Source organism: Bactrocera dorsalis, chromosome 4 (genome assembly GCF_023373825.1).
Source record: "Bactrocera dorsalis isolate Fly_Bdor chromosome 4, ASM2337382v1, whole genome shotgun sequence".
Lineage (NCBI taxonomy): Eukaryota > Metazoa > Arthropoda > Insecta > Diptera > Tephritidae > Bactrocera > Bactrocera dorsalis.
The window spans coordinates 63439404-63464465 of NC_064306.1; the positions used below are offsets into that span (position 1 = coordinate 63439404).

The following is a 25062-nucleotide window of genomic DNA, read 5'->3' on the forward strand; positions in this document are numbered from 1 at the left end:
TCATATGTGGCTTCCATGATAGCTTCCCATCCAGGATGAACCGTAGATATTTCACTATGTCCGCCGGTTGCAGACGGACGTCACCCATTCGCGACAGCGGTGGCGGGATCTTGTATCTTCTAGTGTATAAATTTTTATTTGGATTGATGGCGAGACCGTTTACGACTGCCTAATTTGTTACAACGCTGAGGTAGCCCTGTGTCAACTCGTAAACGACCCTCAGGAACTTTCCTTTGACCACAAGCACTACATCGTCTGCTCGGCAATCAATTTGCAACAATGATCTTCAAGTTTTTTAAGCAGATCGTTAACGACCAGGATTCATAGAAAAGGAGAAAGAACTCTACCTTGTGGGGTTCCGCTATTCACATTTTGTCAAGCACGTGTGTTCCCCCATTCCGTTTCGATCACTTTGTCACTCAGAAGACTGAAAATGAGGTTTTTGAGGTTTGATTCAACCCCAAAAGCATCTGCTGCCGGCAGGACATTATTGATAGCTTCCTCTATATCAAGGAAGGTCCCAACAGCGCACTTCTTAAGCCTAATGGCTTCCTCAAGGCATGACACGATAATATGTCTTTACATTAATCAAGTTGCTCCTGATAAATGGTCTCTGGGAATGCGCCCCTTATGTACCAGTCAATCAGTCTCTCTAAAGTCCGTGGGAGCCCTGCTAGCTTTCGAGATGGACAACACTTCCTTACCTTATAAACTCACAGCATCCATTAGCTTTAAAATGTCGCAAATTATATCTGGAAAGCGTTGAAAAATTCTATATGTTTGTTGCTGTCTGTACTCTATATATAAGAAGACTTCACCTCAATTGTGTCGCCACGACGTCATCGATTTTCCAACAATAAACGAGATGAACAACTGTCGACAGTCAAGTTAAGTTTCTTCCACAGTTTATTAAGTAACTGTCACTCAAAGGTAAGAAAATGGCCAAACAAATACACACATATAGTAAACACTCCGAATAAAATAGATGAAGAAATTCCGGCAAAAGCGCTGCAAACGCGTTGCGTTTTGAACAGATGGTGCAAGGGGTCAATGATGTTTGTGGCACACAAAAGTTGAAAGATGAGCTTTAAAATTATGAACAAATGACAAATGCAACCGGAGATGCCTTATGAATAATACTCTGGGCCATTTTGCAGAAAGTGAAAGAGAGCTTGCTTATAAGAGTCGGAGAGGAGAGAGTCAATAGGTGTAACTAGTTAGACTTTCGTTTTTGATCTTAAGTGTTATGAGCAACGAAATACAAGTTGAAAGTTACAAACACAGACACATACAACATATACATACAAGGAAGCCAGAACTATTGTTTCAGCGCAGAAATTGTTGTCCCGGACATCCAGAAAATACAAAATAAATATATATAACAACACATAAGTACTATAAGCATCCTCAAATTCTACCTTAAGTGCGACAAAAACTTTGAAGCCCACACCGTTGCCAGCATCTTCGCCGTCGTCAGTGGCAACTTGAGGTTTGGCTTATTATGACCAAGGTAGCGGCTGCTAGTCAACCAGCCATCGAACCGAACGATCACCCAACCAACACAACACCGACTCAGTCATGCAATCAAACCAACCGAGCAACCCAATTAAATAAACGACTTCAAATCCTTTATAATAATGAACATTTTTGCTTGGTTAGCCAACGAACGTAACTAAAATTTACAACAGCAACAACACGCATAACGGCACTAGCAATACAAACGGCCATATTCTCATACAGGACATGAACGAGAGTACCGAGCATACGCCAGCAATTTACCTTTAGCAAACGCTTTTAAGCTGATTTACTTTTACTTACATTGACAGACAGTGTGTGCGACGAATAATGGTACAAAGAATAGTTTGTGTATTGAAGTGAAGATTTGTGTTTCTAAACGGTTTAAAATCATTGACCATTCGCTTCTCCGAGATTGAATTCTGCGCGAGATCTACGATTACATCCTTCCGGTTTTGAAAATTTGAGAGTACTTCATATATCATTGTAAGATTACCCGAGCTGTACCTTAATTGTAGTTTTTTGCTGTATTCGTGAACCTAACCCACCCTCAGCTCTTGGTTCTGGACCATCAGACCGCTGACTGGGTTCTTTATCTACCTCCTGTAGGACAAGTGAAATAGCCATGATATATTTTACGTCGAGATCCTTTTCTACTGCACCCGTCTTCAACGTGTTTTTGTTATCGTCCCCGGGCGGCATTTCTTGAGGCGAAGGCAAACGCTTCCAACGCCCCTTGCCATCTTCCTGAACCTTGCGAACAGTATATCCTCTGCCGCCTTATTGATCTGGAGGATGTAGGTTTGGCCTCCATTTTCGTTGATGGATTTCACCACGCTTAGCACCCTCCAATCGCTAGTTAGCACGTCCGCAGAGCATCTTCCGGGTCCACCACGCGAGGTATGGTTACCTTCGCCTTGGACACCGATGGAATACTGCTGCGGTCCACCACCTCCAGTTTCGATCCTTCCCACAGGTTTGGAAGTGTTCTGACCGCTTCTTTCAGCTATGTTAGCGTCAGGCCGTCATCGTTTCATTTCAAGATTTTGACTACGCTAAGCCATCCTGCTCAATCAAATGACGGCATTGGTGCCCTCGGTTCGGCGACCATTCTCGAAAAGAGGGCTTCCAATAGATTCATTTCCACTATTTTCCACCACTCCTGTGACGGGAGTGCTGTGTCTAGCTTCCCTGCTACGTCTTTGCACTTATTTTTTTTTCGAGGGCGCCTTCATTTCCTTCCGTCGAATGCTACTTTTTTGCAGCGGTTGCTCCTCAATGCGGTTGGCATACGCTGGATTCGAGGCATTGAACCTTTCTAGACCAAGCCAGCCGTTTCACCTCCTCTTCCTACAGACTGGACATGCCCTTGAAACGGTTGTATATTCCTACCGCCGCATTGTATATCGCGTTTGCTTTTAACCCCTCCTTGATTGGCTTCTTCCGGCCATCTCTTTTCTTGTCAGAGTTGGAACCCTCGGCCGCGTGCAAAAGTGGGCGAAGAAGCTCTTCTTCCGCGTTAGTGCTTATAGCGCTTTCTTGGTCCGAGTATTCTTGAACTGTGGCACCTGTGTGCTGTGGGGCTGGTTTGGCGGTAGTACTTCAGCCACCGCAACTTGCTCCCGTTGCAGTGGAGGTCTGGCCGCTGGCGACAAGCTCCTTTTTTGTCCTCCATATAGAGTTTTAATTCCGGGAGTCTCTAACACTAGCGTTTTATACCTATCCGCAGGTACCTCATTAGCAATGGCCGTTGTATTACCCATTCACCTACTTCTGAGGATGCATAAGGGAATGATTGGGAAATACATCAGTCTTCCTAGGAACCTGAATGTAATAACTCTGCCAGGATCCAGCTTGAGATCATGACATTGTAAACAGTGACATCCATAGAAAACACACATTTCTTGCACCGACTGTGTCTGCAGCGGTTGCTGTCGACGTTTTATGGCAGCTATTCGACAATATGGTTGCTGAGCGCTAACACATACTGAGTGTCAAAGGTGAAATGATTATATGACAGCAGACACTGAACCCGAGCATAGAGAAATCATAAACCAGACAAAAACCGCCGAGCAGCCTCCCACCCAACGAGAGGAAATACATTGTTAGCAAAGTGTTGATTTCGTTAGAAATCTTTCGCAACTTTTGAGGGTATTTTCTTCATAACGGTGCACGGCTGAAAGCACGATTACAAACTGCTAGCATACATATAATGCTTGGTTGCCATATGTCACCAAGTTTAAAATTAAATATCTATCGCTCGACACTCATCTTCGCCACTGCGCCTCTCCACCATCCGCTCACCATGTGTTTAGTATGTTAATTTCATTTCTAATGTCCTGCCACAGACACGTTCACCACCCGCTCACACAATGAAGACTCAACAAACGGCGTGTCCGAGCTTACATAAATGTAGAGGTTGAAAAAGAGAAAGGGAGAGTGAGAGCTGTGTGTACACATGTATATGGTCTCAGCTGGCCGTCAGTTCCAGCTCATAAGTCAAGTTAATTTCATGTCATTTGTTCTCGAAATTTTCAACGCTAGATAAAATTCTTCTTATCTTTTGTGCGAGCGCCCAAAAAGGATACATTACATTAACTAAAGGATATGTGAAATGTATTTATATATATGTATATATCTATGAATATGCGGACGATTTATAAACGCTCTGGATTTTGTGGATACTCTTGTCCTTTCTTCTGGTAATGCACATTTGCATTAATTTTAATGGGATGTTCACAAATTGGAATCGACTTGGAATTCAAAAGGAAATGAAGATGATAAGAAGAATCGTCGTCATTAAAACATAAATAAGATGCATGAGGATATATATTAAATCCAGTCGCTTCTTTTCACATTTAGCGCCAATTCGAGATAACAAGTGCAGCCTGGCCCTTCTACACCTGATCTCTCCAATGGTGTGGAGGTCTTCCTTTTCCTCAGAGCCGGAGTATTTTCATCCATTCCGATTACATGATCTAGCCAGCGTAGCCGCTGTCTCTTGATTCGCTGAACTATGCCAAAGACGCCCTACATCTCTTACAGATTTTCTCTCGAACACTTCTACGTCCGAATCATCAGATGATGTCATTGTCCATGCCTCCGTACCATATAGCAGGACGGGAATGATGAGGGACTTGTAGAGTTTTGTCTTCGGTCGTCTAGAGAATACTTCACTTTTAAATCGCCTACTCAGTTTGAAGTAGCACCTGTTGGCAAGAGTGATGTTGCGTTGGATTTCAAGGCTGATATTGTTGTTGATGTTAATACTGGTTCCAAGACGAAATTAACTACGACTCTCACTTCACTTCATTATCCAGCCTGAAGAAGGCAGAACTAACAGCGCGGTTGTTGAGGCCAATGATATCAATATCATCGGCGTACGCCAGCTGCTGTGCACTCTTATTAAAGATTGTACCTTCACGATCTAGCTCGAATTCTACAGCAGTAGAATGAAGAAGTCACTATATAAGGAGCCTTGTCTGAAACCTCGTTTGGTATCGAACGGCTCGGAGAGGTCCTTCCCAATCCTAATGGCGCTTTTGGTGTCAGCGTCAGCTTACACAATCGTAATAGTTTGACGGGCTATCGAAGGAGGCACCTTCAAAATTAACGAAGGAATGGTGTCTGTCGATCGTCCTTTCAGGGGTCCGTTCAGTAGGCTGACGATATGCTTCCCCCGTAACTTAACTATGTTCTGAACATCAGCCATTAGATCGCTACTTTAGGTCCTACCAGAGTATGCTCCGGATGTTCTCAATCAGCAAACTATTCACTGAAAACTGTTTTCTAAGCTAGATCTGAATACTTCTGCCGACAACGGAAAATCAATAAAGGATATAAAGGTTTTTACATTGTTTGTAGGTCAGAGATAAGTACACAATTGAGTTGGGTTCATAACTGTGATACTGAAAGTGTAAAAGTACCCATTCAATGGCATACGAACGTTGCAGGCCCTGACAAATAAATTTGACATCAGTTCTCTCCTGGAACGTCTTGTCCTTCCCTCGGCGTATTGTTTGAAGGTTATAGCACGAGATTATGGCTATCGTATGGTCCAAACCTAGTCGCTAGTGTATATATCCAAGTTGAAATAAAATGTTTAGTTAACACTTTTCGGTTGACCATTAGCTTCGAAAAAGTTGAAAGCTAAGGAAAACTTCTTGTTCCAAGTTCAGATAACATTTTAATGAAAAAATATTTTCTGATTACCAAAACTCAGGGAAGAAAACTCTGTTCCAAAATTGAAAAAAAAAATTCTGTGAAACATTTTCTGATGAGCAAAATCTACAGATGGAAAGCCTACCCAGCTTAAGCGAGATATTTGAGGTAGTATAGCAAAGCCTTATTTATTTCTATTATGGTAGACTAAGAACAGAACATGTTCTGTCCTTCCTTCAATAACTTTGTATCTCTATTTTTCTTCTGCGGTTCTATGGAGTCGATCACACTTCTATCTTTCATTTTTCCATTTCTACTGTATTTCTATAGATTCCTTCTCAGTCTGCATATAAGGATATAAAGTTTACATACGTTTTAAGTTTACCTAAAGATGTTATCTTCTATATAAACTGATGTATTTCCCAATTGTACTTTTTTCTCTTTGCTTAAGGAGTTTCATGTGTTTACGAGTTTTAAAAATACGGATTTTTTATTTTTTTTTTTTAATTCTACAACATTTCTAGAATTTTGTCCTAAATTTTCAAGTTGATCCGAGTAATAGTTTCGGAGACACAGCCTTGAGAACTTGTGTGCTCCAGGCTAGCTATGCGGTTTTCTCGAAACTGTATTTTTGAAGACAGTTGGCTCAACCGATCTTCATCAAATTTTGCACAGATCTTTGAGATGTAATTCTCAAAGACTTGAACGAAGGGTTTTTTCTATCACAACTATTTGAAAAAAAAATTCTTGAAATTTTAATTTTTTTTTTTTGTAAAAATATCTGCCAAAAGCCAATTTTCAGTTTTTTCCTTCGTCCAAGTTCTTTATTCCGCGGAAATCCATGTAACCTCTTAATAGGAACTTCTGCAAACATAAACAGAAGCCACTCGTTTTAGTTTCTTAAAAGAAAACATGAGAGAACTTTGCTAATTTCAATTATGTTACTTGCCTGATCTATTCAACACTCTCAAAGATTTGAATATGCCACTATGGCATAACTGTTTGTTCGATTCGCCATTTATAAAGCCAAAAATTATTCAATTTTCTTTTATATCCGCTCAAAATCAAACAAATTTTTGCATCTTTAGAATGGGGCTTACTTGAAATCTATATATATTTATTGGATCTTTTGAGTTTTGTATTTTTATAAATATCAACAGAATATCTTAAACTATTGCTCACAGCGAACTGGGTGTTTCTCCAGCAGCTAATGGCACTATGAGATACTTATGAAATCGTTATAATTTAAAATTTTTACATTTCTACTTCATATAACTGTACATTTACCACATTATGTACGTGAAATGTGTATGTATGCATTCTAAACTAGAATTACAAAACATAATAGACTTTACATATACACGCATACATGCACACGTCACTCAAATATGCTTAAACTTAAGGCTTAACTTAACAGTTAGAGTGAAATTTTGATTACGTTCTTAATAATAACGGTAATATAATTTGTTTATATTGATTTTACATTACTTGCTTTAATAAATTCGATATGTGATTTTCTTCGTTTTATAAAACGTTAAATTTCTCCCCCATTTACATACTCTAAGCGAGTACAAATCTAGAACTTTTTAATTACATATTTATTTTACATGAAATCAGTTTAAAATCTCGCAACCTCGTCACCGCTCCGCCAACCGGCATTCGCTAAAATACGATATGAAAACTAACTGCTCGTCCTTAATGACACTTTTCAACCATCCGCTCCACTACCCTACCCGAAACACGCAATATCACTGCTTCGTGTCGAGCAGCAGTTCTTCGTGTGTCTCAACTTTCTGCTCTACGAGCACTTGCAAGCCCAACGCCGTCACCATGGCGTTACGCAGCCGCTAGTATGGACGCCACACGTCCGTCGCTCGAGGTGTACGGCAACGTATAGGTCCGAACTCACTGCGCCACAGCTCGGTGCGGGATGTGGTGCTCACATCGTCCAGATCGATGGTCTCGACAAGCGCCGGTGAGTGTCGCGTTGAGGTTACGGGCGGTGAATCATTCGGATTCGCATTCTCCACACCGGGTGAATGTGAGATTAGCGTTAAGCTACGCTTTACCAAGTTAACGCCATCGCTACCTCCGTCCGTGGCTGTTAGACTCGTTACATTCGGCACTTCGGCTGCTACCGCACCGGGTGCGGATGGCGTTAGGCCATCACCAACAGCATTACCGGCGCCACGAAACCAGGGAAACTCACTGTAGTTGCCATACAATTGCGTATACAGCCATTGACTCGGTTGCGGCAAAAGCGGGTTCTGCAGGAAAAGCTGTGCCGCCAAAGCGGGATTGAAGCTATTCGCCGCGGGTGTGAATTGTGATGCGAAGCCATTGAGCAGTTCGTTCTTACGCAGCGTTTCATTGCGCTGTATAAGGGATGTGAAGGCACCACCACCACTGGCGGAACCACTATTCGAAGGCGGTGAAGTGCTACGTCCATCGTCGTCTTCGTGCAAAGAGGAGGTCTTTTTGGACGAGCCCGTCACCGAAATGCTATCACTCTCGAAACCCGCATCTATATTGTTATTGTTATCGTTATCACTGTTGGTCGTGGTTAAAGGCGGCGATATAGTTAATGTCGGTTGTGCGCCCAAATTAATAGTTGTGGTTGTCGGCGAACCCTCGGGACTGGTGGTGCTATGTGCCGCTGATAATTGACGCAGTTGTGTTAGTTGAGGATGGGTTTCTGTGTGTGAGTGTGAGAAAAAACATATTTAAAGAGAAATCAAAAAAATATTGTAACAGTTAGCGTACCGTTTAGCGCCCGCAGTCCATGTCGTTCCAAATTGCCAGCGATGTTGTGCGCTTGGAAAGCGGGATGCTGATGATGAAAGAATGCTGCGCCGTGCGGAAAGGCCGGTCGCGCCAAAGCCGCTGGGTTACTCAACGCCCGCCAATCGGGCGCATGCAAGTGACTATGCATGCCGACGAGATGATGTGCGAAACCTGGAAAATATCGGAATATGAATGTAATATGGTGAGAAAGCAGGATATATTTAATAAAAATATTTGAAGTTGTTATACTATAGAATATAGAATATTTAAAAGATTCGCTCTGGTTATAGGAATTTAAAATATGTATTTATATAGTACAAATGCGGCGCCGTTCCGATTATGTCATTCTGACTGTTGTGGCTTTGGATCAGGGGTGGTCCTTTTTATCGAAACTTTTTTAGACCTCATAAGGTGCTTTAACTGACCATTTTCCGAAAAAAATAATCGCGAAGGCCCGTCACAATCCGAAATTAGCTATTCTATTCTAAAAAAGAGTTCCGGAATGCGACACTGAGTGGTAGTCATGTACTCCACCAACCTTCTATTGGCAGCTTTTCGACTTATGCCATGAAGGAAACGATTTTATCTCGTTATTAAATTGGACACATAGAGAAGAAATGATGAAGTCCACATATCATCACTGGAATTTTTAAGAGATCGAGTATTTGATCACAGAATTGCATATTTTTAATTAAATATTCCCAGAAACGTAAGGCCAAAGATCCCAGATCCCACATATGACGAATGATTATGATGAAACATAACATTCTCAGATATTATATACAACTTTAAAACTGCCTTACTGGGTCAAGGCTCAACGAATTGACTTTAGCCGATCCAACCAATTTGTCTATATGACATCAGGGTACCCACAATCCAGGTTTTGGATCGGTTATTCCAGTTCCTGATTTGCTAGTCGGACTGTGTAGGCAATTGGCAAAGTCCTCTCTCCACGAACAAAGACCAAATTTTAGAAGTCACTCATCATCCCCGTCCTTCTATATGGTGCAGAAGCATAGGCGATAACAACATCTGAAGAGTCTACGTTACGAGTTTTTGAGAGAAAAGTTCTGTGAAAGATTTATGGTTCTTTGCGTATTGGTAACGGCTAATATCGCCTTCTATGGAACGACGAGATGTACAAATTATACGACGACATTGATATATGTAGTTCTGCCAATTTAGAGACAACGGCTATGCTGACTAGGTCATATCGCTCGAATGGATGAAAACACTCCAGCTCTGAGAGTATATGACGCAGTAGCCGCCGAGAGAAGCATAGGAAGAGGAAGATCTCCACTCCGTTCGAAAAACCAGGTGGAGAAGGACCTAGCTTCACTTGGAATCTCCAATTGACTCCAAGCAGCGGAGGGGAAGACCGACTGCCGCGCTCTTGTAAAGTCAGCTAACGGGTGATTTTTTTGAGGTTAGGATTTTCATGCATTAGTATTTGACAGATCACGTGGGATTTCAGACATGGTGTCAAAGAGAAAGATGCTCAGTATGCTTTGACATTTCATCATGAATAGACTTACTAACGAGCAACGCTTGCAAATCATTGAATTTTATTACCAAAATCAGTGTTCGGTTCGAAATGTATTTCGCGCGCGTGTTTTGTTCGGCGATGAGGCTCATTTTTGGTTGACTGGCTACGTAAATAAGCAAAATTGCCGCATTTGGGGTGAAGAGCAACCAGAAGCCGTTCAAGAACTGCCCATGCATCCCGAAAAATGCACTGTTTGGTGTGGTTTGTACGCTGGTGGAATCATTGGACCGTATTTTTTCAAAGATGCTGTTGGACGCAACGTTACGGTGAATGGCGATCGCTATCGTTCGATGCTAACAAACTTTTTGTTGCCAAAAATGGAAGAACTGAACTTGGTTGACATGTGGTTTCAACAAGATGGCGCTACATGCCACACAGCTCGCGATTCTATGGCCATTTTGAGGGAAAACTTCGGACAACAATTCATCTCAAGAAATGGACCCGTAAGTTGGCCACCAAGATCATGCGATTTAACGCCTTTAGACTATTTTTTGTGGGGCTACGTCAAGTCTAAAGTCTACAGAAATAAGCCAGCAACTATTCCAGCTTTGGAAGACAACATTTCCGAAGAAATTCGGGCTATTCCGGCCGAAATGCTCGAAAAAGTTGCCCAAAATTGGACTTTCCGAATGGACCACCTAAGACGCAGCCGCGGTCAACATTTAAATGAAATTATCTTCAAAAAGTAAATGTCATGAACCAATCTAACGTTTCAAATAAAGAACCGATGAGATTTTGCAAATTTTATGCGTTTTTTTTTTTAAAAAAGTTATCAAGCTCTTAAAAAATCACCCTTTATAACCGCGTATGCGGTGTCTAAGCCAGTAAAGCGGAAGAAGAAGGCCTAATAATGCAGGTTTTGGTGGGTCATTGCAGTTTCTAATTTAAGAATCGATGAAAGGAAATTAATTGTAGACAAAGTGGAGTTTATCAAAGGGTTTTCTTTAATAAATGAGGCGCTTTAGCTGTAAAGTCAGTATCTCGTCAATCCATAAGAGTTGTAAGTACTATATGCTAGATCTTTTATGCTAACAAGACTATTTCTCAACATATTCTATTAATTTTCTCGACTTAGTAGAGACATTCCTCTATAAAACCTAGACCTAAGTTCTCGGTGTACATAAAGCGGAATGATAAAGGACTGCACCGAGGATATTAGATGAGTAGTTAGAAATTAAAGAGTTCTAAGTTCCGGACTATAGCCATTATGAGTTCCCAGAAAGTCTATCATTGCCAATTCAAACACTAACCACCAAACATATAACGAGGTCTACGCAACCTCCACCGAACCACTTTATCGACAATCCTTTCACGAGTGAATGCTATGCACTCACTTCAGCGGCTAAGGCAGTGCTGGCAAAGAGTCTGCCGCCGATACCACAGAAATACGAGTACGACACTTGAGTTTAATGCCTGAGTATGAATTCATACTAACCACTTGCCAGCTCGTGTGTATGCATGAGTGTATGTGTGTATGTGTGTGTGGTAGTGTAGATATTAGCCAAGTTTGCAATGGCAGTGGCTTTGCTTGCACTCCCACTAAAACCTTAAATATGCGGTCCTGTAAGGAAACCCATGTGCGATAAAGGGTTAGCCACGTTGGTCGCAGTTTGTGTTGTGTTCTTCGGCTTCGCCAGTGGGTTGGAGCACGAGCGCAACGCAACGGCAGTGAGAGAGATAGAAAAATTTCAGAGGGCGGAGGGACCATATAGAGCGACTGACACGACAATTCGGTCGCATGTGAGCTCGCCATACTTCGGCTGCCTTTTAAGCCTTCTTCGTGGTTAGGCTGTGTATACAAATGCACGGTTGGGTGTGAGGGTGGGGTGCCACTGTGGTAGTGGTGGTGGCATTGGTGGCGGCGGCGAGAGATGCTACCACAAACACATACGTTAATTTATGTATAAATATATGCTCGTTTGTGTGTGTGTGTGTGTTCGATTGCGAAAATATGGGTCGTCGATGTCTCGTTGTCGCTGTCGTGTCGCATATTTTGTTGGTAGCTGAATTGTTTGCGTCGGCTGCACCGTTATGTGTGTGTTGGCTTTGTTGCTTGTTGGCGGTGGAGCCGACGGGGCATAACGTGGTCCCATTGGTGCGCCGCAAAGAGCTTTCTTGCTTTTGCTTTCACATGCCACACACACACACACCTACACATACATACATGGAGTTAGACTGCAGTGTGTCACAGCCTTCGACAATTGTTGCCACTGCCTGCCTGCCTGCGCCACCAGCACAATTAACATGGCATGCTGTTGCTGTTGTTGCTATTGCTGTAGGAGCAGCCAAATCTGCCACTGGCAGCCATCTCATCGACGCAAGTCTCAGTTGCCGCTGTCTTATTGCCTCCGCTATGTGCTCTGTGTGTGTGTGTGTGCGGACTGCCACTGCTGGCATTTTTCTAGCTGCGCTGCGGCGCTGCGGTCGGACAATCGTTCGGTCGGCAGCCGCCGCCAGTTGACTGTGTGACTGTGGTGGCATTTTGTGGCAGCAGTAGTGGTGGTAATTGTATACATTAGTGTCCCAAACAGCGATGCTGCCGTCGCCTCCGTCGCCACGGCCGCTGCAGCCCCTACCGGCAGGCAACCATGCGCCTGTGTATAAGTATGTGTGTGTTGAGTGTGTATGTGCTTGCTCGATGTATGCCACAGAATTCCAACACAAATTGGTAGCAGCTCCCCCCACAAACTGGTGTGGCTCCAGCCAAACCAGCAACCAACCGACCAACCGAAAGTTCCATGCCTGCTTTCGGTTGGTTCACATTTTCTCAGACGTTTTCGGCGTTTTTTGCCTTCTTTGCTTTCGTTTTTCGTTTTTTGTATTTATTTATGAAATTTTATTTTATTACCCCTTTTTGTGGGGATCGATGTGTGGGTAAGATACACCCACAAATGGAATATTTTACGGTGCAATAAAAGTGGCAGAAATACACGGATTTATGGTGAAGTTTCATGCATGTGTATGTATGTGTATGTGTGTGTGCAGGCGAAGATTGAAACTTGAGGAAATGTGTGAAGAAACTTATTTTAAATGGAATTAGTTTTTAATGCAGAAAATAAAATTTAAATCACTTAGAAAAATGTGGAAAATATGGCAAGTGCGCTGTGCTTCCTGCTTGAAACCGGAGGAAAAGCTTTGCTTGGAAATATATTAAAATATTTTTTTAATAATTTTAGTTATAAACATTTGCTATAAATGTTTAATACATAGGTAATTGAATTTTTAAGTAGCTTTTAGCTAGAGCTTTTTCACAGCAAAATATTTTTATGGAAGAAAAGGTAAATATTTCTTTTAGTATGGATACCAAAAGTGCCAAATTCCATGTCTGTAAAGGTGTAAATGTCTAAAATTAAAATAATAGCAAAAGAAAACGATTAAAATGGTTTGAAAAACATCTTTTTTCTAAAAAACAATGTGTTGAACTTTTCATAATCACGTTTTGGGATGGTCTTCCGCTCCTTCTGTCTCATCTCTCGATCGACTGAAAACGGGTTCTACGAAGCAACAATTTCAGTTTAGGGACCAAGAAAAAATTACACGGGCCGAATCGGGTGAATAAGGTGCTTGAACATTGGTATTCATTGCGTTTTTGGCTTTGTATTCGGTCACAATCGAGCCTCGATGCGATGCTGTATTATCAACACGTAAAATCCAGGAATTGTTCTTTCACAATTCCGGCCGTTTTCGACGGATCTTCTCATGCCAATGCCTCAATACGGCCAAATGGAATTCCTTGTTGACCGTCTCTCCCTCCATTTCGATGATTGTTGACTTCTTTGTATGTCAAACTCATATACCTATATCTCATCGGCAGTTATAATACTCTCCATGAATGTGGAATCGGAATTCGCACGATCAACGATCGCAACGATCTCTCGACCATCTTTAAAGACTTTGTAGCACTCTTAGGTTGTGCTTTTGATAAAATTGAATCACCGTTTAACCAACATTCGCCACGATTTCGCACATGAAAATTGGTTAGAAATATAAAATTTGAGACAAATTTTTTGTTCGCTATTTTTATTTAAAAACAAAATGTATTAAAGTATACTAGGGCGCGTTTTATACTTCGGGATTAGTGAACAAAAACAAATTTTATTCATCAAAAATAGCTTTATTGTTTCTAAGAATATTCTCCATTAAGATCTATACACTTCTGCATGCGTTTAAACCAATTGTCGAAGCACTTTTGACACTCCGATTAGGGTATCTCCAGAACATGCCTTTTGAGTGCATCAACTGCCTTTTCAAGTATCGATGAACGTTGACCTCTTTATATTTATATTTTACGTGCTGGAATAAAAAGAAGTCATTCGGTGCAAAGTGAGGACTTTAAGGTGTATTACTCATCAAATTGATGTGTGAGAACTCGCCATTAGCCCTGAAGTGCTTCCTACGTGAACAACTTTTGTTGGTTTCGGCTCATCTTAAAACACCCATACATTCGACTCCTCTTTACTTTCGGACTCATACGAGTAAATTCACGATTCTACAAATGTCTCGATATCATTGATGTATCGTATTTTTTAGCCTTTTTTGAGCGATTGACAAATTGTGTTGGATCCAACAAGAACAAATATTTTTTAGGCACAAATGACCATGCAATATTGAATGCAATGGTATGCTGGTCCCACAATGCCTAAATTGGGTCTCTATTTTCCGATAGATCACATGAAGAACTGGCCATTTTAGTTTATGCACGGCATCAAGAGTAGTTCCGAAACAAAAGCTGCTTTTAAATGACCGCCACGAAATTTGTCTAAAAGTGATCTTCGACCTCGCTTGAATATACCATACCATACCTTTATGGGGCTTCATCGCCATTAATTAAATTATGTTCTTCGATGCAATGTTCGCTGTATTTATCCACGTAAAATTGTAAAAAATAATCGCGCAAAGATATTCGTGATTTAATTTAAAATTTTAGCGGAGATGAATATTTGAAGTAACTGTAAATAACATATACAGCGCTCTCATGCCAAAACGCTTTGAGTATGCATAGCATCGAAAATCTTAATCTTTACAATAAAATTGTGAGTTGCCAGTTTGAAACACTTGGGTTGCCAAATCCCGAAATATTAAAGTCAATCTACATATAACTATAAGTACTAAGTGATCAGAGTGACGAGTTGAGTCGATTTAGCCATGTTCGTCTTTCTGTCTGTATTTACGAGAATTGATCCCTCTGTGTGCGTCATTTTTTCTCAAAGAAGCCGCGCATTTGTCAGAACCGCTAATTCTTACAACTAAAGCATGTAGTTGTCAGACAAATTGAATTATCGGAATAAAGTGCTTGTATGGAAAGCTTTTCCATTTGAGTAGGCATTTTCACGAAATATAGCACAGTTTTTTACCCAAGACAACGATATACTCTCCAAAGAAATTGTTTAAATCGGTCTTTTATAGCATATAGCTACCATATAAATTGAACTTTCAAAATGAAGTGCTGTTTGGACGAGTTTCTTATTTGAGAAGATATCTTCCAGAAATTTCGTATGGTTCATTGCTTCAGACAAAGATGCAATCTTCGATTAAATTGTTTATTTCGAGACACAATAGCATTTAGTTGCCACACAAATTGATCAATCAAAAATGAAAGACAAGTTCTTGTAAAGAGAACATGATCCTGTAAAGAATTTTATAGCAGCCCAAACTAACACCTTTTCTTGTTTAAATAAAAAATTTTATTTTTTCAGAAATTATGAAGAAATTCATTTCAAAAACTGTTTACTTTTTTGAAACCAAAACTTGAAAACCGTATAATGCCAGAGAATAAATAAAACAAGCTATTTAAACGAATTGATTGGAATACTTGCGTTAAGCCTTCAACATTTTTCCTCGAAAAAAGTTTACTTAAATTCTTTAGCTTTCACAGCAAAGTCCTTTAAAACTACTAAATTTTAAGTAATTCATGAAAAATATAATTGCAAAGCACCAAATACTTAAATCTTCAAACTGTCTTCTTGAAATCGAAAAACTCAAATCTTGAAGTTAAAAAAGATTAAAAAATGTTTGTCTATTATCGCACAACAAAATTCACTAAGTTGAAGTGAGTGAAAGAAAAATTAAAAAAACAACAAAAACTATCGAATACCAAAATCAGTAAATTAATATATACGTATTTCAAAAAATCTCATAAAAATTCTATTTGAACATTCCACCCAATTTTTTAATTATTATTTTAATATTTCTTCAATTTTTAATTAAGAATAATAACCTACAAATAGTACTTTCAGAAATCCCTAACATTGTCCATAATTTCCGTACATGAACTCACTTTTACCGTCGGCATTTGGTCGCTTGATTTTCTTATGCGCCGCAAGTTTCTTAGCCGCAAATTCACCACATCTTGAAATATGATTCCACTCAAAAATCACACTCAATGCCGCAGAGCATTATCCTGTCATGCCGTTAATCGCAACCACATGCCACTACCACTACCACATTTCCATAATAACCTCGACTTTTCTCCACAAACACCCCTAAAGAGCCACAACTACCAGCTGAGGAGACACTCAACAGCGCGGCAATTGAGTGAAGCGTATGCCACTCACTCAACTCAACAGCCAGCGAAACAGCTGTTTCTTGTGTGTGCTCACTCAATAAATGCGCATGACCGCAAATATGAGCGAGGCGCAGCGCAGCGCAGCAACCACAATCAGAGCGAGAGCGACCGCAGTTGCTGCAAACACAGCGAATGCTTTGTAGTTTTGCTGAAACCACCTACTTAGACATCTATTGGTGGCGAGCACGGCCTCGGGTTGCCAGACGACAAGTGCAACACAGCAGCCATCGCCGTGCAACACTATGATCCACTCACAAACACACCGAGCGAGCAAGTACAACCCATAAAATTTTATATCATTTCGTTGTCTTATTTTATTTTATTTACAACTTTTTGCTATTTATCTGTTCACTTTTTTGTCTTTTGTATGTGCTTGTGTGTGTGTTTTACTGGAGAGGTTCTTGGCTTTTTTGGTCACATTATTTGGCTTTTTGTTGCTGCATTCGCACTTATTCGGCTTTTTTGGCTACCCACCCATTTCGGGTATCACATTCGGTGGCATGTACACGCAGCTGGCAAGTATATAAAATTAGTTTTATGTCTCTATGTATATGTAAGTATATTAGTTGTGGAATAAAAAGAAATGATAATGCGATGTCTGGCTGGCTTAAAGAAACTAACGGGTGATTTTTTTGAGGTTAGGATTTTCATGCATTAGTATTTGACAGATCACGTGGGATTTCAGACATGGTGTCAAAGAGAAAGATGCTCAGTATGCTTTGACATTTCATCATGAATAGACTTACTAACGAGCAACGCTTGCAAATCATTGAATTTTATTACCAAAATCAGTGTTCGGTTCGAAATGTGTTTCGCGCGCGTGTTTTGTTCAGCGATGAGGCTCATTTCTGGTTGAATGGCTACGTAAATAAGCAAAATTGCCGCATTTGGGTGTGTAAGAGCAACCAGAAGCCGTTCAAGAACTGCCCATGCATCCCGAAAAATGCACTGTTTGGTGTGGTTTGTACGCTGGTGGAATCATTGGACCGTATTTTTTCAAAGATGCTGTTGGACGCAACGTTTACGGTGAATGGCGATCGCTATCGTTCGATGCTAACAAACTTTTTGTTGCCAAAATGGAAGAACTGCACTTGGTTGACAAGGTGTTTCAACAAGATGGCGCTTAATTCCACACAGCTCGCGATTCTATGGCCATTTTGAGGGAAAACTTCGGACAACAATTCATCTCAAGAAATGGACCCGTAAGTTGGCCACCAAGATCATGCGATTTAACGCCTTTAGACTATTTTTTGTGGGGCTACGTCAAGTCTAAAGTCTACAGAAATAAGCCAGCAACTATTCCAGCTTTGGAAGACAACATTTCCGAAGAAATTCGGGCTATTCCGGCCGAAATGCTCGAAAAAGTTGCCCAAAATTGGACTTTCCGAATGGACCAGCTAAGACGCAGCCGCGGTCAACATTTAAATGAAATTATCTTCAAAAAGTAAATGTCATGAACCAATCTAACGTTTCAAATAAAGAACCGATGAGATTTTGCAAATTTTATGCGTTTTTTTTTTAAAAAAAGTTATCAAGCTCTTAAAAAATCACCCTTTATTTCGGAGTCCTTGTGGAGAGAGAGGAAAAACTTAAATTTAAATTTAAACGAATTTACTAGTCTATAAGGAGTTGAGTGCTCGGAATATTAAAGTTGCTTTTGATACGCAATCCTTTTTAGGTTATAATATGATTTTTAGTAGAATTTTGAGTAACAGAAAACTCATAAATTTGAACATTTTTAACCAATATTTGCAGCATGTGCCTGCAAAGCCACAAACTCTTGTTAATATAGTAAAAATATTTGAAAATAGTAATAAAAGTATTCAAGATGTGCCAATAACTACTTAGTATGGCCAATATGATTGCCTTAAAGTATGCTTCTAATACCAGTATCTTTATGTGAAGCAATTACAAGTAGGGGCGCTACTCTTAACAAAGTAATTCTGCTGCAGTAATTGATTGCTTGCTCTTATACCACTTTCTAACACCACTAGCCATCTTTTAAGGTCAAAGAAGATACTCAAAAACAATGAGCTTTATACATAAGTTGGATATATTATAATATACATAAAGTGAATTTAGTAAGTTTGGACGTATTTCTATCTATAGTATTCAAATGGTGGAGGATGGAGTCATGTAGTTGTCATGTACACACAAGTGTGAAAAGTTCTCTGATCGCCAATCTTGGGAGTGGCCAGAAAGGATTCAAATACAAATGGCTCAAGCAACTCCCGACTTACGGTCTTAGACCAAGTATCCTCTGGGTAGCCAAAAACATACGTTTGAAGGCGAGTTAAAGTAAGAAGGCGAAATATCCCCTCATCAGGGTTGTGCACGGGGCTTGGAACTTGCTACGTGCCAATGAAATGAAGAAAACCTCCTCGGATAAGAGACTTTAACGGTAAGCACGAAGACTGGGGTTCAACATTGCCAAAGTATAAGAGAGCTTTGAGACACTGAGGCATAGCCGATTGATTGGTGCCGAATAATTTGGTCTTTCAGTTCAGTCAAGAGATTAACTCTGAGATATCAGATAACTTCCAAGTACAACCTGAAAGTCTTGGGTTTAAACTGTACAGTGCTTCTTTCGTAATGGAAAATCGCAACTTTTCTTAGAGGAATTAAAAAAAATCTCATTCTTGGAACTTCGTTCATCCACATTAAGAAGGAGAAATCGAATGATCGCTTGAGCGTCGGTTAGGCCTGCATTCCCATTATTTTTCAAAAGTACATCTTCATTTTCACCAAAAATTTCCTCTTAATCTTTCAAAAGACATTTAACTCCGGAAGACTTGGCGACAGAGCGTCAGACATACATTAGTCCAAAAGCCTAGGTAATTTTGCAATTCTGGACGTTTCTTGCTGGCTTTCCAAACTTTTCGATATGATGAACTGTTCTTGTCCCTAAAAATGGTCGGTAATTTTTTAGGAGTCTCTTTAAGCTTTGCTCCAAAGTGCAAAGAAGTAACTATTCAACCTGATAGTTGGGTGACAATACTAGGCTTAAGTTCACTAATCGCTGTTTAAAAAATGTCTAAACTCGTTATCATTGGCAGCAAGTCACTTTGTGATAAGACTAGTAAGGGTGCAAGTGATTACAAAGCTGACGAACTGGTAAGGAAACGGGCCTTAGCACCGCTATCATAAGCATGGAAACGGGTCGGTGCTTCACTCTGCTAATGTGTTCTACTACTGAATAATGGGCTACGCGGAAACTTGGTCAACACTGAACCATCGGTTTCTTTTGGCACAAGTTCGATCACAAGAGGTCCAGTTAGTTCTCTGCTATCACTAAGTCTAAGCTCCCTCTGGTTCTAGGGATTCTGACAGGTTATTCCTTTATCGGCGTACACGCTGTTGGGTTGAGAATCGTATCGAATGCCAGCGGCAGAAATTATTTGGAAGAACCCGATGAATACATTTCTCAATACCTCCTTCTTGATTGTTCCGCCTTTGCGAGTACAAGTCATAAACACCTGGACACCTGGGAACTCATTCTTGTAAGTAGATATCTCACTGAGCTGGTGGGTTCGGCATTTTTTTCGGGATGATTTCTTTCAAATGTTGTTCACGGCTACGTCTCAGATGGTCCATACGTGGTGTCCAATTTTCGATGACACTTTCGAGCATTTCGACAGGAAACTGGCGAATGGCACGTGAGCTCTTTTGCTCCAAAGCCTTAATCGAAGTAGAATGTCTGCAAAAACTTTAGTCTCTATATATCCTCACGGAAAAAAGTCTAACAGTGTGAAATCACACGATCTCAATGAGCAACCGAAGTGCTCTCTCAATACATATTGCGATTAGTGAAAATTGGGGCCGTCTTGTTGAAACCACATGTCCCCTAGATCACGAGTTTCAATTCCAGGCAACAAATACTAGTCGGTTATGATTCCGCGATAATGTTCGCCATTGACGGTTATTTTCTCCCCGGCATCATTTTTGAAGAAATATAGACCGATAATTTTACCGGCCCACAAACCACACCAAACCGTTGTTTTTTCAGGATGAAATGACAGCTCTTGAAACTCTTTAGGTTGCTCTTCATCCCAAATGCGCCAATTCTACTTGTTCACAAACCCATTGACCCAAAAATGGGTTCATCCCTGAATCAAATTTGACTTGGAAACGTCGGATCTTCTTGAATCGAAGATCCATAAAGCGAAGCGATGTAATTTCGGAAAATCGAGCGGCTCCAGTTCTTGCACAAGCTGTATTTGGTGAGCTTTTAATTTAAGATCTCTACGTAAATACGCTGAGTTGCAGCGAATGGCACCGAATCGATACTCCACCGTCTTCGTGTACACTGTCAGCTAGAACTGCTATGGTATTTTCGTCACTGCCTGCTAGACGTGGTCTATACGGTCAAAAATTATCCAATAATGAATGCTGTACCTCAAGAGAGGTGTTGGTGTTGGGAATAGTACGCTCAGTAGACCGATTATGTTGACCATAAGTTGACCGCAGCGCGCGAAATATGCTTTACAGAACATAAATTTTGAAGAAAAGTACAAAAAAAGGCTGTTGGAGAAAGTACCTTTATTTGGATCACCCGTTGTATGTTGAATAGAAACAATGCATTTTCAAAAAAAAAAGTTTTATTTTTTCTTCATAATTGTACCACAGCTTTCTCGGTAAATCGCTTATGGTTCGCAGATCATGCACTTCTTGTTGTAGTCAATTTAGTAGAACTTCCGTTTTATTATGGTATGTCTCCTATATTTTTTTTGCATACACACGGTCACATCGCATCAATGAATGACTACTTCATACCTCATATATGCGCTTTTTTAGTATTAACCAATAACAAATTCAATTAACTGTTGATTATTTGCAAATACTTCAGAGCAAATAGAACTCGAAGCACTTCTTTGCTACTCTCAGCAAGCGCCATCGCTTGTTTATTCGACTGTCTACTCGAGTATTTGCTTATTTATTTGACTACAGGGGTTTGCGACAAGTGTCAAAAAGTGTCTATAACGGTATTATTAGAGATGCCTTTTCCAGCGCGAATTTCGCCTCCATAATTCAAAAGCGTCAAATGATTATTTTTAGATGAGGCAGATGACAGATTCAAACACATTTCTTTATATAACCTATTAGGTACACATACTTATACGTATGAACGTATGTATCTATGTATGTCTGTGTATTTGTGCAACAAAGTTGCTATGTGTAGGCATTCCCTCCTTACCTTGCCCCGTTACAATTGGCTTTTCGCACCCAATTGCAAATTTCCGCACCACCAACGCAACACCCGATTTAAAACCGACAAATTCGCACAGAAACACCAACAACAACACCAAGCGATTATAACAGTAATAACAACTACAGGAGTTGACAACGTGTTACACACAAAAATTTACCGTTACACAAAATGTCAACACACGCAGAGAATGTCAAAAGTGAGACGTGTCGGTTGGGTGTCTACGCCGCCGCTGTTGGTTTTATTGTTGCTGCTTGTTGTCGTCTATCAAGTGGGTAGTTAACCTTAAATTCAGCAAAGAAATTTGCACATCTTCGCAGAACGGGCGAAACACTGGCAAATAATGTTGCGAAGGACTCAATGAACGAGTCAAGGGGCGCAGGGGCGTGCGCTGCGCTGGTGTCGGGGTGACAAAGGTTAAACGCCGGCCGGGACGGGCGGTGAGGCGAATTTCGCAAATGTTATAAATAATAAGGTGAACAAGTTGTCGGCTGCCTGGCATGTGGCATATGTGGCAGCTGTGTGCGTGGAGCGTTGCCTGGCGGCAACTGCCAACCTTCGTACCCCCACCGCCCGCAATCTAACCATTTTGCAAAGTAAGTGTGCGGTAGTTGTTGTTGCTGTTGTTGTGCATATTAGTATCGCATTGACACGCAAATTGACAAGAAATTGAATCAATGCTGTAATATGTCCTTGGGGGTTGTTGCTGCCCTCGGCTCCGTAAGCGTCTTCACGCTGCTTAAAGCTTGCTTGGTTATATTGGCCGACCGCCGTCTACCGGCTGCCTCTGCCGATGACTTAAAAATTTCATTTCACGTTTTTAAATTGAGTCGTATTGAAGTGTGGCCCAACACAGCTCAGTCCAATCGAACATCCCCCGGCCGGTTGCCCGCCGCCTGCGTGTCAAATGGCCAGCTTGCCGAGCATACATGTAATATTTAGCAAGTGATATAGCACTTCCGAGTCAATCAAATGTTCGTGTGTGTGTGCTTGCTCAATAAAGTTATGAATTCTTAGTGTCGCCTTGGCACTTGCGTGGCATTGTTGTTGCCGCTGTATCCTCGTGGGAGGTTAAATTTTCATATCACTTTGTTTGCAATTTTTTATATTCCCTCGGCATTATTCTGCTCGGCATCTTTTGCCCTCCTTTATTAGTTGAGCGTGTCAACAAGAATTTATGATTATATATATGTATCTATGTCACTGTATGTGTGTGTGTGTGTGTGTCAGCACCCTTCCTCAGTTGCACACTTTATTATTTGGCTCTACGATTTGTCATCGGTACATGTTTGTTGTGACATTTTTTAAGTTTTGAAATTATTATTAAAAACAGTTCCGCATGTGTTGCCGTTTCACCCCCCGGTGTGGCATGCCTGCTTTGCTTGTTTGATAATGATGTGTTTTAAATTGCTGTGAAAATCAGAAACTTGCCACATGGATAATTGATGGTTTAGTTACTTGCTTGTCAACGTGTCAATCTTTTGTTGTTGGGTTTTGCTGAGGGTGTGGGTCGATACCGCAATACCTTGGTCGAGGTTTGGAAGAAGTATGGTATAGAGACACTAAATACAGCATCGTACTTCGATTTTTTATCGAAAAAGTGAGAATTAATTTCTCTAACGTTTTGAAAATATCCCCGAATTCAAGCTGGTTACCCAACTTATGAAATAGGAGGTTACTATTGTATAGTATAGACATAAACCCATAGAAAGCTTGCCTCAAAACCATTATATAGAGTGATTCAAGTAATTGTACTTATTCCAATAGCTATTTCTTGACAGATCACGCTTCAGTCGTGTCAAGCTGTCATATTATTTTTGTTCAATATTGTTTGGCATTTCATTCGCAGCATCATCATCCATCTTGAGACCCAGCATTCTTTATTGGAAAATATTCGACCGAATGGAACACGTACAGCTAGTGCAAGAACTAAAGTTGTTCGGCCTTCCCAAGGAACATAGCTTCGCTTTCTCGCCTCTTAAGAAGTTCCAAGAAAATCCGAGTTTTCGAGCCAAATTTTGTTCAGTGATGAGAGCCTTTTCTGGCTCAAACATACAAAATTACCTTATTTGTGACGAAGAGCAAACTGAAGAGACTCAAGAGCTGCCATTTCATCCAGAAAAAAACACCGGTTTGGTGTGGGCCAGTGAAATCATCGGTCCATATTTCTTCAAAAATGATGCCGGTGGGAACGTAACCGTCAATGACGACCGTTATCGCGTTTTGATAACCGATTATTTGATGCCTGAAATTGAAGCTCGTGATCTTAGCGACATTTGGTTTCAACAAGTCGACGGTACTTCCCACACAACGCATCAATCAATGGATTTATTGAGGGAATACTTCGGTGAGCAGATAGTTTCAAGTTTAGGGCCGATCGATTAGCCACCCAGATCGTATGATATCTCACCGTTAGACTTTTTCCTGTGGGGATATGTAAAGTCGAAAGTCTATTCGGATAATCCCGGTTCGATCCAGGCCTTCAGCAAAACAGCACGCTTGTCATTCGCCAGTTACTAGTCGAAATGCTCGAACGAGTCATCGAGAATTCGACTCAACGGATGGACCATCTCAGGCGTAGCCGCGTCCAACATTTAAAAGAGATAATCTTCAAAAAATAAATGCCAAAGAATGTTCTTGCTTTTCGACAATAAATAATCCCCTTTAAAACTGAAATGTCTGTGTTTTTTCTTTAAAAAAGTAGGGAACATATGGAGGTGGATCACCCTTTATAGGTATATAACATATTTATTACTTTTACCGTATGTTAGAGCTTCTACTGCTGAAAATATTACAAAAAATTGCTTTTTGTAGGAATTTTGTTAATGTTATTGAATTCTAAATAATTAATAAGCTAATGAGCCATATTTGTATATGCAAAAAGGAAAAGGGACTAAGCCACTTGAAACACGCACAAGGAAAATCAATTTATACGTAAGTATGTGGGGTACATCTAAGCGCCTTTCAGAGGCTTCAAAGCCAAAACGCGAGTTCTTTTTTTTTTCGAAGTCGCGACCGAAAGGTTGCTTTCTCATCTTTTCTTATGCCTTTTTGCATTTTTAATTTAATTTTTCACTAAATATTTTATGCCGAAAAATGGCTGCCGCGAATGTCAGCTCCACCCCCACCACCCGAGCAACGCGCGAAATAAAATAATGAAAATTTACCGCGGCATCGTAATTTTAATCACATATGAGGCCGAACTACAAGCAAGTATGACCCGCCACATAGCTAGCTCCCAGCAAACAAGCAAACAGGCGCATGTGTTTGTATGTTTGAATGTAA

The 25062-nt window shown here is 40.6% G+C and overlaps 1 protein-coding gene across 2 annotated transcripts in view; it reads right to left on the reverse strand.

The window, feature by feature from the left end:
• Positions 1-6755: 6755 nt before the first annotated feature.
• Positions 6756-25062, reverse strand: part of LOC105226986 (uncharacterized) — an 89490-nt gene continuing 71183 nt past the window's right edge. For both annotated transcript variants that reach the window (XM_049455236.1, XM_049455235.1), the window contains exons 5-6: positions 8440-8631; positions 6756-8371 (exon numbers count right to left, since the gene is read on the reverse strand). In XM_049455236.1, the coding sequence (XP_049311193.1) occupies positions 7524-8371; positions 8440-8631 (1040 nt within the window). In that variant the 3' untranslated portion in view covers positions 6756-7523. The remainder of the gene's footprint in view (positions 8372-8439; positions 8632-25062) is intronic.